This window comes from Mycteria americana, chromosome 2, assembly GCF_035582795.1.
Source record: "Mycteria americana isolate JAX WOST 10 ecotype Jacksonville Zoo and Gardens chromosome 2, USCA_MyAme_1.0, whole genome shotgun sequence".
Lineage (NCBI taxonomy): Eukaryota > Metazoa > Chordata > Aves > Ciconiiformes > Ciconiidae > Mycteria > Mycteria americana.
Window position 1 is genome coordinate 128,668,159 of NC_134366.1, and position 18,515 is coordinate 128,686,673.

The 18,515-nt window shown below is 39.0% G+C and overlaps 1 protein-coding gene across 3 annotated transcripts in view; it reads right to left on the minus strand.

Moving 5' to 3' along the window:
* The window catches only part of LOC142406118 (ethanolaminephosphotransferase 1-like), a 65,089-nt gene that overhangs the window by 32,250 nt on the left and 14,324 nt on the right, over window positions 1-18,515 (minus strand). For all 3 annotated transcript variants that reach the window (XR_012774446.1, XM_075494607.1, XM_075494606.1), the window contains 3 exons: window positions 6,571-6,639; window positions 5,355-5,463; window positions 3,176-3,250 (listed from right to left, as the gene is read on the minus strand). Coding sequence is in view for 2 of the 3 variants with exons in the window: in XM_075494606.1 (XP_075350721.1) it covers window positions 3,176-3,250; window positions 5,355-5,463; window positions 6,571-6,639 (253 nt within the window). In the remaining variant the exon portion in view is untranslated. The remainder of the gene's footprint in view (window positions 1-3,175; window positions 3,251-5,354; window positions 5,464-6,570; window positions 6,640-18,515) is intronic.

The window sequence follows — 18,515 nt, forward strand, 5'->3', positions numbered from 1 at the left end:
CTTCTGGGTCATGGAACAGAATTGGCACTGTGAATGGTACAAAAAGCAAGGGAGGTGGCACAAGGGAGGGGTGGTGAATGCAGGGAGGAGGAAGGGGGTCTAGCAGCTGTAACCTTTCTTAGTTGTATTATCAAACCAGACCCTTAGTCTCTTTTCTGAGACTGTGCTGGTGAGAAACAGAAGTATTTTCTTCTTAGTTAAGTGTAAATACGCAGGATGAACCTCTTAGGAAAAAGTACACGAACAAACCTTACAGATTACTTATTGTTATCCTGAACCTCAAAATAACATGGAGAATTTTTTTCTTTTTAATGTTACGTGGAAGGTACTATAGCTAACAATTATTAGCTATTGATAGCATTAGTAACCCAAAACTGACTAGAGATACAACTCAGCAGAGTGAGACCAAAGACTCCACAGCTGCTATAGATCATATGCTACTTACTTCTCCAGATTATTTGGCAGTACGCTGACTTTTGTGTAATGTAAATATACTTCAGGGATCTAAACCAAGAAAACATGGGATTTCATTTTGTACAGATTTTAGACTATCTCCCTATTGTAATACCTAAACAGCTGTGAGATATCCTCCGCTCAAATACAAATCTCCTGAGACAGTTCTCACAACTTTAAAAATTAAAGATCTCATAGAGGATTTCAAATATGGCTTGCGCCCTTCTAGAGCCGCATTCTCTCTCCATCAACATTGCCATTGAATTGTCAGCATCTTACTGAAAAGTGCAGAAAGAAAACTGTGTATAAGCTTGAGGTTACTTGAATTATAAATGTAGAAATTCTTTAGTCTATTTTAGGATGCTTCTGAAATTTAACTAGCAAATAAGTACGTAAACATCCCTAAACAGAATATGGTCTTTCATATTTCAAGAACATCTATCCCAAATCAGAGATAATTCAGTTATAGGAGTAATACTTTTTTAATGACAATTATAGAAGATTGGTCTGTTCAGAAATTATTTTACTTTGTCACAAAATAGTATTCACATTAGATACTAAAATATGTACATCAGTGAAAGAGTGGGTTTCGTTTTGTAGGAACATTTTACTAAAAAGAGTTAGGCTTATAATGGTGTCATGAAATACAGTACTTCTAATTATAATGGACATGGAGAAAAATACAGGAACTCTGTAACACATACATAACATTGGATTTTCACAAATCTTTACCCACATTTTCCATGTGGTTTCACTAGCTTTTTAAGAGACTGAAAATATTTTCTGTTTTAGGTTTCAGTTTGGAATAATTCATGCCAACAATGGTGTATGTTCAATAGTGGACATATGCTGTCCCACACTTCCACTGCTTTAGAATTATTATATTATGATTTTGTCTCATGAAGGTTCATAAATCTTCAGTTTTATTAAAGTTTATATAACTTTTAAATAGCGGAATTCAAAATAACAGCAAAGAGCATTCCATTTTACAGAAAAAGAGAAGATACCAAACCACCTTAACAAAGAGGGGGGCAAAGAGCAGCATGCTAGGGAATTTGGAGAGAGTAACTGTGTCATTAAAAAGAAGCTGAGAGAGATTAAAGCTGCATATTTGGTTAGTTATTATGGCTCTCTGCAGTCTTCCAAAGGGAAAACTTTGGCCATGCAGAATTAAATCTGAGACTAAATATTTCATGAAGTGGTTTGGACAGCAGACACAAAAATCTACATATACATCAGTTCATTATAGCTTTGACTGTCAGCATCATATTCCTTGTCTTCCAAGTATTAGGAACTATAGGCCTCGCGGCAAATAACATCTACATTAAGAACCTCAAAGCTGAATTTCCAATGAGCTTTCTGGGGTGTCATACACTAACAGCTCCAATATGTAATTCCTATTTATGAAACAATAGCCACTTCATTAAATTCCCTACAATTACATAAAGAATGGTTTTCAAAAAAGAAACTGCTGCTTCTGCTAATGATTATAGACAGCTGTTAGGGAAATCTGACTGGTACTCAGCTTCAAGGGACAGTTGTCCCAATGATTTTTATAGTACAAATACAAAGACATTCTGGACAAAACAATTTTGGCACAAACTCGCCACTTGAATAGAAATGGCAAGGCATTCACAATGCAGAGGGAGATGTCTGCACAGGGGGATACACCCAGGTTAATCAAGATGGCTCTACATGCATGGGTCTGATACCAAAAGGGGCCAGCATCTTTGCTTGGCGCTGCGGTGTACATCTAGAACACATTTACATCTAGCCTGGGTATCTTAAGTATGGCACACAAATGTATGGCTACACTCTGCAATGCTGGGCCTCATAAGAACCAGCTCCAAAAGAGAGGGTACGTTTACACAGCACAGTGCAGTCCACGTAAATATGCCACCTTGAGTCCCCCCAGAAAATGAGCTCTGTTGCACCACGTTGTGGATAGACTAGTTTGGAATGAATTAGCTTTAGAAGAGAAAGCAAGCAAGCCATGCTAATGTGGATCTCACTCCCAGATGTGCATCAGTTCAGGTCTATGTCTTCACACCACTGCACAGCAAGATGCAATGTACCTAAAAATACAGTCATAGTATGATAAAAAGCAAAAATGGAATATGAAACTGGAAATGAGGTATAGGTGTTATGGGAGAAAAACAGTAACAGGAAAGAAAAAAAAAATGATACTTCATCTCCATAAGAAGCTCAGGCCTGTCACCACATTCATACCATCTCCCCAACACACGCCATAAGCACTGCAGTGCCTAACAGGCTAAAACACACGCTGCATTCATTTTTGCTTTTTCTCTGCTTTGCCCTTTATTTTCCTCATCCTTGAAAGCACCCTCTGCTAATGCAAGTGTCAGGGAGCTTCTCAGAATGTCATCGTTGGGGGACAAAGATTTTCATGAAACCCAACAGCAGCGACTGCTGCTATGTAGTGATTTCCATTGTTTCTCTAAAACAATTGGAACTTTCAAAAGAGATCAGAGCAACAGTCATAGAACCTCTAATATATAATTAAAAATTGGGGGGTTTTAAGCCTTATAGCTGTTTTTCGGTGGTGGTTTGGGGTTTTTTTCCCATCTCAGAGAACTGTTTTGGAGAGAGATGAATAATTTATCCACTATCCTCTTCATTTTGATAGTGCTGAGCACTAATGGACTAGTAGATAAAACTATACGAAAACATCAGACGTGTAAATTATTTCATTGTACTTTACCTAAAGCGTAAGCACAAAAGGTGGTAAAAGCACTGAACAGCCACACCCAGGTGGGAACAAGTCCAGGACTGGTACCTGAAGTAAAGCGGGTAGTGAGTCAGTGTAAGAGCAGTTAACATCAAAGAAGTCCACCGCGCTATGCATATACATACGTACAAGCTGCCACTGATTAGCCCACTGCGTCAAACAGATTGAAATGTTTGGTTTTGACCTTAAGTCATCAGTGAGCTCTATCAAAGAAGCAAAGAGCAGGCTTGAACGTGTTTACACCGTAAAGGAGAGAATGTAAGGTAGAGGTTTTTTAGTCTTGAAATGACTCTAGTATTGCACAAAATAATGGTAGTAGCTAGGCAAAAATTTTCACAGGTCACAGGAAGACTATCCATCATCCAATCAGTTAATGTTTATGTAATATCTAAAGACAAAAAAATGTCATTTTCAAGCATGATCATTATTATTAGCACCAACGTGGGGTTTGTATAGTACTTTTAGCATACAGATATGAACAGGAAATTTTTGCCCTTAGGCTAGGACAGATATTAGCACCCTTTTTTTCTCCTTGAAAAAAAGGAAAAGACAGCTGAATTGGGCAGAACCCAGGGTTCCGTTATTGCTCTGCTGATAGCAATAACCCACAGTTATTGTTGCTTTTTTAAAGAAATCAATCCTTTTTCCAAAGAGCATTCTATTTAACTTAAACATAACGCAGTAAGGACTCTACCAGCACTAAACAACCGTAAGTGCAAAGCCCTCTCAGGTCTCTGGCATTCGGCACCGAACACAGGGAATACTTGCGCACGGAGGGGTGGCCTCGCTGAGCGGGGAGATGCCAGTACCTAAAGCAGTGCCCTGACCACCTTTCTCTCAATGCCTCATCTTGCCACTCTGAAAGAAAAGATGGCAATTCCCGACGCCTAGTTGCAAATTTTCAAACTGTAGAATGAAAACCAGCTGTCCAGGAAATTAAGTCTTCCATTTCTGATCCTAGGTATGGGATTGATATGTGATACTCAAAAGGCTCATCAGGTTGCGTGAACATTTTCAATCAATTGAGAAATGATGGGCACTGTTCTCGTGTGAAATCGAGAACAGGCTTGCACACAGAAATCTCAACTCTAACAGACTTAATCACCATTTCAAATGTATTCAAGTTCAATGTGTACCTACTGGGAATGTGTCAAGATAAAATTATCCCATTAAAAGATCAGTGCTGAATGCTCTTTTACTACAGAACTTAGTAAATATCAGCTGCATTGATAAAAAACCAAGTGTTTAAGGATGAGGCCAGATAACTACATAACAAGCTGGTCCTGAAAACTTAATGCTCATACAGAATTATTTTTTAACTAAAAGTGTTAACACGTATCCCTCCCTCTAGAATTGTTGTGATAAATGTACAAACAGCTCACACCAAAGCGCACCTCCTGAATCTATCCACAGGCATAAGAAATTAAAGGCAGCAAAAAAACCCAAACATAATTGTTTCAGGAAATAAAAGCGTCAAGTCTTCTCCAAATTGTCTAGTTTAAAGAAAAGCAAAGCTTTTTATATATTAATCGCCTGGGAGATGCTTACTGCTTACTACTTTCTGTAGGCTCCAGCAGCTGGTCTGAGAAGTCCGGAACTGAACGTGCCCTACGCTCAGGAGCAATCAGCTCCAAAAAGCTTTTGACTTGGTCTGCCACGAAGAGCAAATATGGACTTGGACTTTGAAAGTCATAATTTCAAGAGACATTTGTTTAAAAACTATTTCTTTTTTGCCTAGAAGCAGTCTTGAATGGGGGGGGTATGGAGTAATGAAAGGGGAATTAACTCATTCAGGCATCGATTTAGGCATTAGGAAATGCGAAGCCAATGAAAATTTTATGAAGAACATTAAGGTGGGTTTTGACTGTGTATTTAAATCCTGGCATACACTTTAAATAAAATGAGATATTATCATAGACTTCAAGCAGCACATGCTGAAACCCATATTTAGGCATGAAATTAAATAAGGTTTTTCAATAAAATGATCTATACTTATAATGCCATGTGTGAGGTCAGATCCTCCTATATGCACATGGAGCCTCATTAAGGGAATGAGTGGAAGATTGAAGTACCTGATACCTCCCTGTATCATACAGAAGTATGACATAAGCGGCTCACTAATTCTGAAAAATTACAACATGAGGATATTTACCTGAGGCAGTGTAGTCCCAGTCATAAAAAGATATTAGAAAATAATTAACTAAAATCATGACAAATCCAGAGAATGTTAACAGGTTGGGAGCAATCCACAAAGGCACTATCTGTTAAAAAAGAAAGAAAAAAAAAATCTAAGAAAAATTGTATTTCAAATTGTAAGTCCTATTTTAATTAAATATTTTATATTTTTAATCAGGAAAGGAGAAGGCTGTATATGACATCAGCAATGTTCAGATTTGTGCATATTTTCCCATTTTCAAATTAAAATACAGTTTTCATTTCCGAAATTTATTTTCAAATGTAATCCTTTTGCCTGATCTTTGTGATTGCAGTAAAAATGTAATTTAAAAATGTTGTGTTTCCTACATTATACACTATCCTCTTTTTCCCAGCCACCAAGAAAAGCTTCTCCCGATTGTGTGTATCACAACTGAAAGAAGACTGCAGCACCCCGGTGTGGTAATTCAGCATCCACATGGCAGGTTTTTTAAGCATTCTATTCCCACGCTATAACAAGGAAATTTCCTCTTCTAAAATATGTTAATAATTTCCAACTCAAAACATCAACGAAATCAGACTCTGAGTGCATTATGTTTTTAGATCCACAAGATCTCCCTGTTACAAGCAGCTCCCTACTTCTCTAGATAGTAACTTTCTGCAGGGTCTCCCTCTTTAGCCATAAATTATAAAGACTCCATTAATTCATTTGACTTTGTAGAGTGCTGAAAAGGACTCTCCATCTTCACCTAAGCCTTTAATTCGTTGTCCCATTAACTGTTCTCAGCTATTCATCCCCTGTGGCTTTAAGGTATTCCTTACACGGCAAAGGGAACCTTTCTGGTAACACTCTTCCCAAGTAACACAGTTTCTCCAAAATATTTTCTGAAATAGCATACACAGCTCTCTACATGATTTTAGACAGAATGTATATGCAGAAATACTAAGTATCAGCCACTACCATCACTCAAACACAGTATCAATATATTAAAAATATAAAAATATTGGAGGCTTATAATCAAATTCTTTCGAGTGCCTAAGGACTGAAAATATACGTAAAGTACTCTGACATTATAAAATATTACAAAACAACATTAAAGAAAAAGAAGTTAAATAATTTCAGATACTAAAAAATAGTAATTGAAATGAAAATACATGCTGTATTTAAAAGAAATTCTTACATTATCATGTGATATTTCTGTTAAATAAAATACCTTAATAATTTTGTTCCAGATGGGCTGCATAATATACACAGATAAAGGATTTGTATCCACAGCACTGTACTGTGAGGAAAAAAGCAAACATGTTAAACAAAGCAGTGAACAATGCATATTTTTCCATCACTGTATATCCTTCAGCATCTAAGAACAATCACTCTGAGTGTGACTGGTGTAAATTTATTTTATTCTGATGACCATTCATACAGTTTTAATTTAATTTGAAAGCACTGGCCTGGTTCACAGTTACCTTGTTAGCAACCCTATGTACTAACACAAAGGTTTAGGCTGGTGAAATGGCAAACAGTTCTGTAGTCACATTTCACTTTTAAATTCTTATTAATTTTACAAGTTATCCTATAAGACTCTGCATTTCTACTGTATTTTGGATTTAATACCTTTATTTGCACTACCAGTAATGCATAATCTGAGCAGCAGTTCATTGCTAGTATGTAGAATAGATGGTGCGTATGGAATATGGTCATGAGTGGAATATTATCTCGCAGAGATACACAGCTTTTGACACAGTAAAACAGTTGCATTTGCACTAGCTAGGCGATGTTATTATAAAAATAAGCTGTAAAATAGCAGAGTTCATCACCACAATAAAATTTCCCTATTGGACAGACCTGTAAAAATATTGTACGTGTTTTATAACTTCCAATAAGTACATATCTGTATCTTTTGCAAACAAAATATTTCAGAAATCTGAGCCCACCCCAAATTGCTGTTGTCTACTTTCTCCTCAGAGGACAGTATCAAGTTTTATCCTGCCTCGAGGTTGCAGAACGCAGAACAATCTGCAGAAGAATGATCTTAACTGATAATACCACTCACAACTACATTCTTGAGCCCTGGCGGGTCCACTGTGGAAGAAGTTAATCATTAGGGTGGTACACATAATTCTTTCAGAAATTCTTGGACTTTGAAAGTGCATATATGGCTTACGTTGCTAGCACAATGCAGACGACTCACATAAAGATTCAAATGTATCTATATACAGCATCGTCCAAACGTCACGTGCGGGCAATGGGAACAAGATAGAGAGATGTGTTAGACCGCAACTTGTCGAAGCTGCTCACATGCAGAAGAGCTGATGACAGAGAGGCTTTCACTTCACCCAACTGCAGCTAACAGCTAATTGTTCTCCCTATAGTTAATTTATCGACCTCTCTTAGCCAGCTACCCTTCGGATGAGATTGCACTCCAGAAGTACCTGTTTCACGTCATTAATTATCAAAGGAGCCGAGACACTTGTCTTAAATGTAGGCACCTTTTAGGTGACTGAAGTCTGGCAAGATTAATCTCACTTTCAGCATCCCCTTTCACCAAGCTGTTACACACAGAGTTAACCTGCACACACCTGAGCTAAGAGCTTTCAGTGGGTAAGTGCAAGCGGGACAAAAGATTAATGCAGCATGCCTCAGGTTTTGAATGCACAGTCTATGGTTTTTCGTCTAATCTTTCTGAGGATATCAGGCTACGAATGCTTAAGAACTCTTCCACACATTTCCTTTTTCTATCTGCATACAAAGGATACATTTTAATTACTTTCTGGACAAAACAAAGCATTTGCTTAGTTATTTTGTAATTTGTGGTTAAGTTTTAATCACAGATAATAAATGTAGTATACTTGTAAAATTATTCTAACACAGCTGCATGTTGTGAATACATATTGGCAAATACCCAAGAAATCACCTATCAGCTACTGGGCAGGCCGGGCAGACTAACTTTCCGCAGGGAATAAAATGTACAGTTTAGTGAAGTGTACATCACTGATTTTTTTTCTAAAAATACTGGAAGTGTCACTTAAGTGTATCATTTTCCTCTGCTTCTGCCACCCATATTATTTAAAACATGAGACAATTCGGTCATCAATAGCTTTTCTGCCAGAATATATATTAGAGTTCTTAAACATATTACCTCAGAAAAAAATAATTTGCAGGTAAACTGAAGTTTTCACTATTCTGTATGTATTTGCACCTCCAGATGCTGTATTTTATACTCTATCTTTCAAACATTGATTATTACAACTGATTGATCTTTCGATGGTCCAGCTTGCATGCTAATTAACCCAGTCTGAACTGTCTGTGGGCTTTGCTTATATTTATGCCAAAAATAACAATAATACCAAGCTATACAATACCTATGCCAATAGAACAGTCAGCTAGTACTTAATTCACATGAGAACTATGGAAATTGTCTGAAAATGAAGAAAATTCAAAGTATCCATTAGCACTATTGAGGTTCCAGGTAATCAGGAATCTGCCCAAAGCTTCTCTGTAGCCATTGCCCATTTCCTTACCTCAACCGGTATTCAAAGACTATGTGAGGTACCTAATAATTTGCTGACCAGCAAGTTGAATGCATTCAGCTGTACCTGGATAAGAACGCATAAAGGTCAAAATATGTGACCTTCGCTCCTGCTTTGGCTTCCTCCTTCTCCCCTCTACCCCAAGCCTTCAAAGCCATGAATAACATCACAAAATCCTAGTTAAATAACAGCAGTAAAATGAGGCTTTCTACCCAAAGTACTCACTGGCTGTCCAGAACTATTAATTGCTCACAGGAGAAAAAAAGGAAAAACAATCTCATTCCTTTAAAATTATTTTCTTATATAGAAAATATAAGAGATTATATAGGGATTATATAATTTCTGTATTTTCTTAAATTGAAAATATAAGAGATTATGTAGTTTTCCAACATATCTCTATATAATAGACCTGAACATAAGACATAGTCAGCTTTTTGTTTGCTTGACGGTTTCCAAACCAAGCACCAAAAATCAAAACAGTCCTTATTAAAAAAAATTAGAATTACAGCCAGCTTCTGTCACCTACAGACATTTCAAGACACATCACACTTCATCCTGTTCCTTCCTATGTCTGTGGCTGAATCGTGGTCCTCTGGCGGGGAAGGAACATTCAGCAGATGTGCAGAAGAATGGAAGTTTGCTCTTCCCTCGTCAGTAAACTCTTTTAGCCAGACCAAAGGAAACACCCATGGAAAAAGCATTCTGCTAGTTTTCTGTCATGGAGAAAATAAAAATTGACAAATAAAATCTGCTATACAGTTTAACACTCTGCTTTGCTCTGCTCCCAAAAAGCTACTAACCTCAAGGCCATGAAATCCTCAGGAGTTTAATGTTCATGGCTGCTCAGAAAAGCAAATTACTGAGTAACATGCTCACATTACGATCAATGAACATGAATGCGAGACTGCACTGAACCGAATGTAAAAAACGTACTGCCATTTGCCGTTGCATAATTCTGTGCTTTCCAGGGCACTTACATTAAAAGACAGAAGTGGAGGCTAAGCCTGTTGGAGGTTTTTGAGTACAAGACGGATACAAGTGCTAAGCACTCCCCAGCAAATACTTTCTGCACTAGAAAAGGGATCTTGAGTGTCCTTATACAAAGAAGAAGGGCTTGGATTAATCAGAAAGCTTCTGTTAATTATTTTTAAAAGAAGTTGTAATAGTTGGGAAGGAACAGCAGTAGCGAGCGAATAGGAAAAATGGCATTAATTGACTCCATTTTACTCCCAAGTTCAAAAATTCTTTTGAATTTTTAAATAGCTGATATCTCCTTGAAAGCCATCTGCTTTCCCTCTCTGCGTTAATAATGGCTTCAAGCAGAGCTAGAAATGAGAATACAGACAGCAGGCACGCGTGCACACATACATGTTGACTCGGGCGGCACACGTAAGATGTGCTTTTACTCTGTGTTCCTGCGTCTTAATCTCCATCCAGGGGATCCAGCACGGCATCAAGTCTGTACTGGTCAGCTGTGGTAGAGGGAAGAGGAAAGACGAGAGGATTAAGGTGAAGGGAAGAAAAAAGGTATAAACAGTAAGAAAATTAAGAGTAAGGAAAGAAAAGTAATCGAGAAAAACAAGAAAGAAAAATGAGCCAAAGCAAAGGTTTGGCTACACAGAAGAGAGACAACTGTTCTGGAGTGGCAGAGCAGAGCCAACCCACCCGTGGGTCAAAAGCACTCGCAGTGACCAAGGTCTGCGCTGCTAAACACAAGACGAATGGTACCTTCTGGCTCACATCCACACAGCTTAGAAAGACCTCCCCTTATTGCAACCTGGTCACGTCCACACCTCACAGCACTTGCTGGAGGGGCTTTGGGCCTCATTACCTGGCCCTGCACACCTAATACATTATTAGCATTGCATATGTTTCAGTTCAAAGTATCTAAAGCAATCTGGAGACTATGTTGTAACCCAGCAATACCGCATTTTCAAAGCATGGAAGTGAGAGTTGTGAGTTGTGAATGTTCAAAGATCCAAATGCTCATGTTGGGAGAGTGCTGAAGGATGGCAAAAGCCAAAAAATGGTGTATACTGCCTCCAAAATGGACCATTTCCAAAACAAAGCCTAGCTATTGTCTTGGAGAGACCTTCTGGGAAAGAGAAAAGAACCAGGGAGTGAGCTGACCATTAATCTGAGCAGACAGCTGGATCTTCACTGGGCTCCCTGGCCCTCTCCAGCCTTGCACTGTGGAGGTATCCCACAAATAAAATTTTGGAATGACTGCAATGAAGAGAATAATATAAAGCATGTCCACACAAACTTGAGAGTCAGGAGAGAAAGCAAGTTGCAAGAAACACAGTTGCATTAACTGCTGGGAGGTAGTTATTTTAACTCAAGCTGGTCCTTATGCTAACAGACTTTAGTGTACAGACTTTAGTGTACAGACTTTAGTGTACAGACTTTAGTGTACTTTATGCTAACAGACTTTAGTGTGACACCTTTTCTGTACTTAAATTACCTTATTCCACGTAGCACCAAACTGTGCCATACAGTCATATCCATTCAGACATACAGAGTAAAGCTGTTGTGAATTGTTTACATTTGAATTGTTGGCATCAAAATGACTCCGTAGGTTTTAATTTCATACTAGTAGCAACAAATTTGCAACACTTCACATTCCTGCCCAGAAATCAGCAAATTGTAATTTTTCATTAACTTCATGAATCAGCACAGGATTTATTATCTCCATTGTATACGCTGGAAGACTGAAGCACAGATGGGCTGTGATTCATGCTAAGAGTATATAGCAAAGGATACTGCCACAATATTGTTAGAGATGTCATATTTATATACATAATTTAAGTATAAGCAATACCATTTATTCAAATAAAGTCTGCCCATATTAGCTCAACTATATACTTGAGTTCACTTTTACAAAAGGAAATAAGTCTATTAAAAATGTAAAGGCTGAAAAGCTTCTTTCACAGACAAACTAATGTTTAAAACAGCTATATATCAGATAGCAATCACGGTTTAGGTTGCAATATATTGAATATATGGGTCTGTGACCCCTCTAATATTTCCTGTGAAGTTAGATGCCTGTTATGGAAGAATACACTACCTGTTACCCACATGGAAAAGATGAGAACCATCTAACGATGATGTAAGGACTTAGATGAAGAACATAAATATTGTGATAACTGCCCTTTTCCTGCAAGCAAACTCAGCCAGGTCAGGCACCGGTATGGAAGAGCCCCAGCTGTACGTATGTGCCGATGTTCTAACAACTCAATGGTCCTGCAGGCTTGGGAAACCTCCTTTTCAGTCAAGCGTTCATTGTATTTGTGTTACCCATGTGAAAAAAATCTCTATTAGTGAACAATACCTGGCAAAAGAGCAAATGATGGAACAGGGCGAGAACATGTAAAGAAACTACTACAAGATAACCAAGTGTTTGCCTCGCGATGCACCACAGCAGATGTACCTGTGCACGTCAGTACCTCACAATGAGTATTTGATGAATTGAAGTAACCTCTGCCTAAATGTAAAAGGATAAGGTACTGCATATTTTCTGTGGGGAAGCACCAAAATGAGAGTGGCTGAAATGCAGTAAGTTCCCCACACACCTTATTCCACATAAATTATCTTGTTCCCTCACTCTAAACCTGGTTCAAAGTGTTATCAAACTTTTAAAGTGTTATCAAAGTTTTAAATGAGCTTTGAACCTGTAGTCATTTACATCTGTTCAAAATGGATGAAAAGGGGAGGGGGAGAAACCAATAATTTTCTCCTCCTCCTAAATTAACTTTTCTCGAGGAGAGTAGAAGACAGCCTAAACCAGCTGAGAATCAATCCATCAAATTCAAAATAGGCAAAATAATGGTCTTCAAACAAGCGATCTATTGAAAATAGTAACTCTGCAGAGCGGTTTTCCACAATATTTGCACGATGATATATTTCCACAGTGCCACCTGGACCGATCGCTTCTCCAGCACGCGTAAATGCAAGTTTGTCATCATTTGGCCTGTACTTCTACGCAGGGACCTACATCTCAGATGGAAAATTTTGAGGGATCTGTTGATGGAAAATCTTTAAAAAATTTATGTTCCACAGTTTATCTTTGAAATAAAATTTACAAAGATTTACGCCACTGATGAGGTTTTACTGTCTACCATGTAAGACCCAGCTCTCCCTCCCAGGGCCAGCACAGCGCGGGTGGCCCCTTCCTTGGGTGCCCATGGGCAGAGGCTCCCGGGTGCTGCGGGCAGCGGCTGTTTGAGAGAGCTCGGTGGGAACTCTCCCTTCTGAGCAAGTTGAACTTTCAAGATGCAACGTGAACTTTCCTTCTGTGGTATCTTACACTTCTGGAACCACACAAAAATTAAAGAAAATACTGAAATACTGACACATTTGGTAACAATTTTCCATCCACCTTTCAGATTCCTGGAATACATTAAACACGTGGGTTTTAATTCTACTTTATATACATTTTTATAGGTTTGTAGATGTTATGGGACACAGTCTTGGGTTTTAGGAAAAGCTTCACAAAGGGAAAGAAGAGAAGTACACTATAAAACAACAACAGCAGAGCTATACAACATTGTGGATGCCAAATGACTTCCAAATGTTCAGCAGTTTAAAAGTGCTGATGTATTCCAAAACACAGTCCTGCTATTTCTAATAATAAAATTACTTTATGTTATATCATCATTTAGTTAATTATTCATAAATAATGGCTTGGACTTAGTATCTCCTATTGCTTAAATAATTTGGACTACCTTGCTTTTTTCCCCCATCCATATATATCTTTCTTTTTATTAGGTCACCAGTACCTAAGTCCAGGAGTTATAAGCCCCTCAGACATCTAGGGCTGAAGCATATAACGCATGAGTACAAACTAAAGAACATGGTTTGTAATTTAGCCTGGAAGAGAGTGGGTGGTGGTGGGCACGTAATTGCATCCTCAGATACAAATGCTTGTCTCTGGGGGTCTGAGGTTGTGGACTCTCATTACCCGACGGTTGCACTGTCTGTACGAGGGCTGGATGTAGCTGCACTGTGAGAGAAGAGGCTGCCCGAGTTGGGGTCCTGAGCGGTTCTCTCCCCCCGACTTTGCCCCCATCTGTTCCATTAGTCTGTGCATACCTACGGCTAGGAAGTAGGGTTAAATTTTCCTTCCATCTTAAACTGTTCCTAGTAAAATACTCGAAACCTGATGTGATGGTTTGGGCAACCCAATAATTCTGGTTGGTATTACTAAGTCATCAGGAAGCTGTTATTAGGTAAACTGCTGTCCTGGGGATGCTTCTTTGTAAATGTATACTCATCATTCAGACCTCCCCATTTTCAGGAATCCCGACACATGCACCAGGCCACATGCCACATCCTGTCACTTAATGGAGGTATGTATGAACCCACGTCCATGAGGTCATGGGGCACGTGGAGTTGTGGGTTGGGATAGGCTGCTCTTCGGGAGTCATGCCTGCTAGTGGCACATCCCCTTGCCTTCAGAGCAGCGTCGTCACCTCAAGATCACAGGATCATGAGTTAGGATCACAGGATAATTCAGGTCAGAAGGGACCTCAGCAGGTCTCTAGTCCTACCTCCTTCTCAAAGTAAGCTCAGCCAGGAGCTCAAACCAGGTGCTTGGTGCTTTATCCAGCTGGGTCTTGAAAAGCTCCAAGGATGGGGACTGCACAACCTCCCTGGGCAACCTGTGCCACTGCCTCACTGTGTTCTTGAGGAAAATTTTCTCCTTATATCCAGCACGAATATGTCTCGTCTTAGCTTATGCCTGTTGTCTTCCCACTGTGCACTGGCTTCCCGCCATGCATAAAGAGCCTGGCTTCATCTTCTCAAGGACTTCTCCATAGGTACTGGGGCACTGCTGCTAGATGCCCCTGAAGATGTCTCATCTCCAGGCCAAACAAGCCCCAGTCCCTCAGCCTCTCCTCTCAGGAGAAGTGCTCCAGACCCAACTACTCTGGCAGCCTCCACTGAGCTTGCTCCAGTTTGTTGACGTCTTTCTTGTATTGGGGACCCAAGACTAGACACAGTATTCTAGATGTGGCCTAGTAAAGAAGGAAAATTACTTCCCCCTTACTTAATGGGCTGTGCAACCCAGAATGCCGTTGACCTTCTTTGCTGGCAGGGCATGCTGAGGGCTTGTGTCAGCTTCCTGCCTGCCACAATCCCACCTGCCAGGAGTAAGGGGCTGATGGATCGCAGATTTGCAGCGTAGCTATGCTTGAAATGTGGGATCTATGAGAGACATCAGAGACACGCTACAGTTGAAAGAGAAGCATATTTTGGGGCAAAAAGTCATAATGTGCTGGCCTCAAGAGTTAGGTCACTATGTAAGACTAGATAGATCTGATTCTTTACGGACAGGACTGTAAGCACCCAGACCAGGGAGAGGTGGAGAGGGGTTAACATTGGAAGTCAGCAACCATTTTTCAGTCAACAGTACTCATATTGAAGCTGCTGACTAACTTGTCTTCAGGAAAAGGCTCTGTTTAATGGGACACCTCCAAACACTTCACAGTAAAACCAAAATGATGGAAAAGAACACAGAAACATGATTAAATATTGAGCAAGGGATAACAGAAAGCTGATGCACATTTGCTGCTGTAAAGGGACAAAGCTAGAGGCTGGCCCAGACTGGCGAAAGTACAAATCCTGCTAAAAAGCAAGACTTGCACACTCTCAAGGAACTGCACAAAAAGATCCTTAACCACCCCTATTCAAAGAAGATCTAGCATAGCGAGGAAGTTGATTTCTATGTATTTTTTGCGTAGATTTGTCTTCTATAGTTGGTAAAGGAAAAGACAGTAAGATTCTGTGCCACATCTCTTTGTGTGCATGTACAAACATGTGTGTTTTTGGAGACGCCAGCAGGCCTTTAAAGATCAAACAGTAGACCAAATTCCCACACAGCTGGAGCTCTGCCAGAGTGCGTACCTAAATCTCTGGGGAACCCAAAGAAACTGCTCTAGGCCCAAAAGGGCAGGCAGATTAAAAGTGGGTTGCAGTTTTCATGAGGGATGCTAAACAGGGGTTCTGTACCACATACGCTAAACAGTTGTGTGATCTAGTATCCTGACGCATAAGAGAGGAGATATGTCACGGAAAGGTGCAAAAACCCAATTCCTCCCTTTACAAAACATCCCTTACAAGAACGGTTCCCCTAGATTTATAACAAATAAGCTACATTCAAATCACAGATACATCTTTGCAATTAGTTTTCTGTTAAAACACAGATGAATAATAATAAAAAATAACTACTTATGAGTACATAAATGTGTATATACGCAGATCCTACACACAAAAATCCAATAAGCATTTCAGAAAACTAACATCTCTTGATAAAGCAATAAAATGAAATTACATGGCTGGTATTTGCACTTTTATGAGACTCAACAAGGCATACAACTCTTTATATCCAGTGTGTTTTTCCCAAAAGTGATCTAATGAACCTCCATAAATTCATGGGCGTAACGTGGCACTCAAAAACATGTACAATTACACCATCATTGGGAAAAAAAGTCCTGTGGCAAGTAATATCAAATGCAGCATCTCTGTGATGTGATTTCATTATGTTGTTGGCTCATTAGCACTAGCATATGATATGTAGAAGGAAAATAATTATTAGACAGCTCTTGAAATGCTACATTATGTCAGCTGCCATTACAGCACGATGAGGAATAAGAAATGGTGTGCACACGAAGACGGTCTTTCAGAATTATGTAATTCAGTTGGCCCACGACTCTTCTACACATGAACACAGTGACAGAAAATGTAAGGGTAATGAATGATTTGTTTTATTTCACATATTATTCAACAACTTTTAATTACACCCCAGTCTTCCAATCCATCAAAGTAATATGAAGAGGACTGCAAGATTTTATTTGTAGAACAGTGGGCCGTTGACTCACCAGTTTTATGGAAGGTGGAAAATGTTTTCATTTCAAAATAGTTTTCACTGCCTCAAATATTCAAGGACTTTATTAAACGGAGGTGGTTTGCAAAAACTAACTACAGCAGATAAAACTGATTATAACTGTTTTTAAATAATATTTGGAATTAAATTTTAGGGAAAAAACCCCTAAAAATACCATCTACAAAAACACTACGTAATAAACACTGTAGTCAACATGTATCAAATTGTCCATGCACAATCATGAACAGTATTAACTGTTTCCTAAGAAGTTCCAGATAAATACGCAAATGTCTCCTGTCCTAAGTTTTCAAAATCATGTAAAGTCCCTGTGCTACCAGAGTTGAAAGCAAAACTCCTGTTCAATCAACGTGAGCAGAACCCATTATGTTTCTAAATCTCACAGTTACACAGGTAGCCTTGGAAATGCATAAAGACTTAACAGAAATCCAGTCTTGGAACTTTCCACACTGGACCAATCCTGAACTTCCAGAAAGTAATTCTCTAGATTATACTCAACACACTTCGCTCTTTTGGTATGAGTCAGTATGAGAGAAACAATCAAGCCTTGAAACGGGATCATCAAACGCCTGATCTTGTTTCTCTAACCTACCAAAACAAGGGCTGGCACGTAACTTGAGAGGTCTTGTAGTCCAGCGCATTCACCTAATGCAGGATCATGTTTAGGAGACGTTCAGGAAACAGATCAAGTTACCATGAGGTAATGCGCCACTGGCTTCCAATTGCTTGCGATAAACGACCGTGTTGGCAGATTAAAATAGAACACATTATCCAAAACTTTGCTAGCAAAGGTGTAAGTAACTGTTTCATATTAACGCTCAACACTAGATTTGAGATCCTGCCTGAGAGAAATGGAACCGTTTCTTAAGACTGATAAAACAATTGCACAATCCCCCCTAGTACCTGTTCCAGTGCTTAAATACCCTTATCAACACAAGACTGACATAGCATCTGCCTTAAATTTCTCTTTGTGCAGCCAAAACTTGCATGTTGTCTTTCTTTAAAAGGGCATGCATGAAGACTAACTGGTTGTTATGCTCTTACTCCTACAGTACTCAGGCTGTTTCTCACAGTTCATCTTTTCTAAGCATCCTAATAATCCTAATGCCATTCTGTGGATTGTAAACTGTGTGCCAAAGCAAGCAAGACGCGTTATTCCAGCTGATACCTGATCAGTACATCAGCTACAGCAGTATATGTAACCCTTTGACATATCTACGACACTTCACACTTAAGAGCTTTTTACTCTTTATTATAACAGCCACAACATTGCTGACACACTGATCCCCAGGTATCTTTTTTGCAGTCTGTTGTCTCTTATTTTATGTTCAAAATGTTGATTTTCTTTCCCCTAAGCATTGTACCTTGTTTACTGAATTTCTTTGTATTGATTTCTGGCCATTATATCCCGTTTTCAAGAACATTTTAAATCATAAACCTATTCTTCAAAGTGCTTTAGTATCACATGAAAATTTTACAAGAGTAATCTACCTTCTGTTAATTAATGCAAGTATTGAACAGCAATGGAGCCAGGACAGAGAGACAGCTCTGGAGGTAGGATCCCATTTGACAGAACCTCCTGCTTTGACAGAGAACTTAAAATTACTCTTTAGAGTAATGTGTTTCTATTTTACAGTGATTTCATCTTACTTACCTCTACCTACTTGACTTATGAGAATGTGGGACAGTATCAGAAGTCTCACTGAAATGAAACCACATATACCT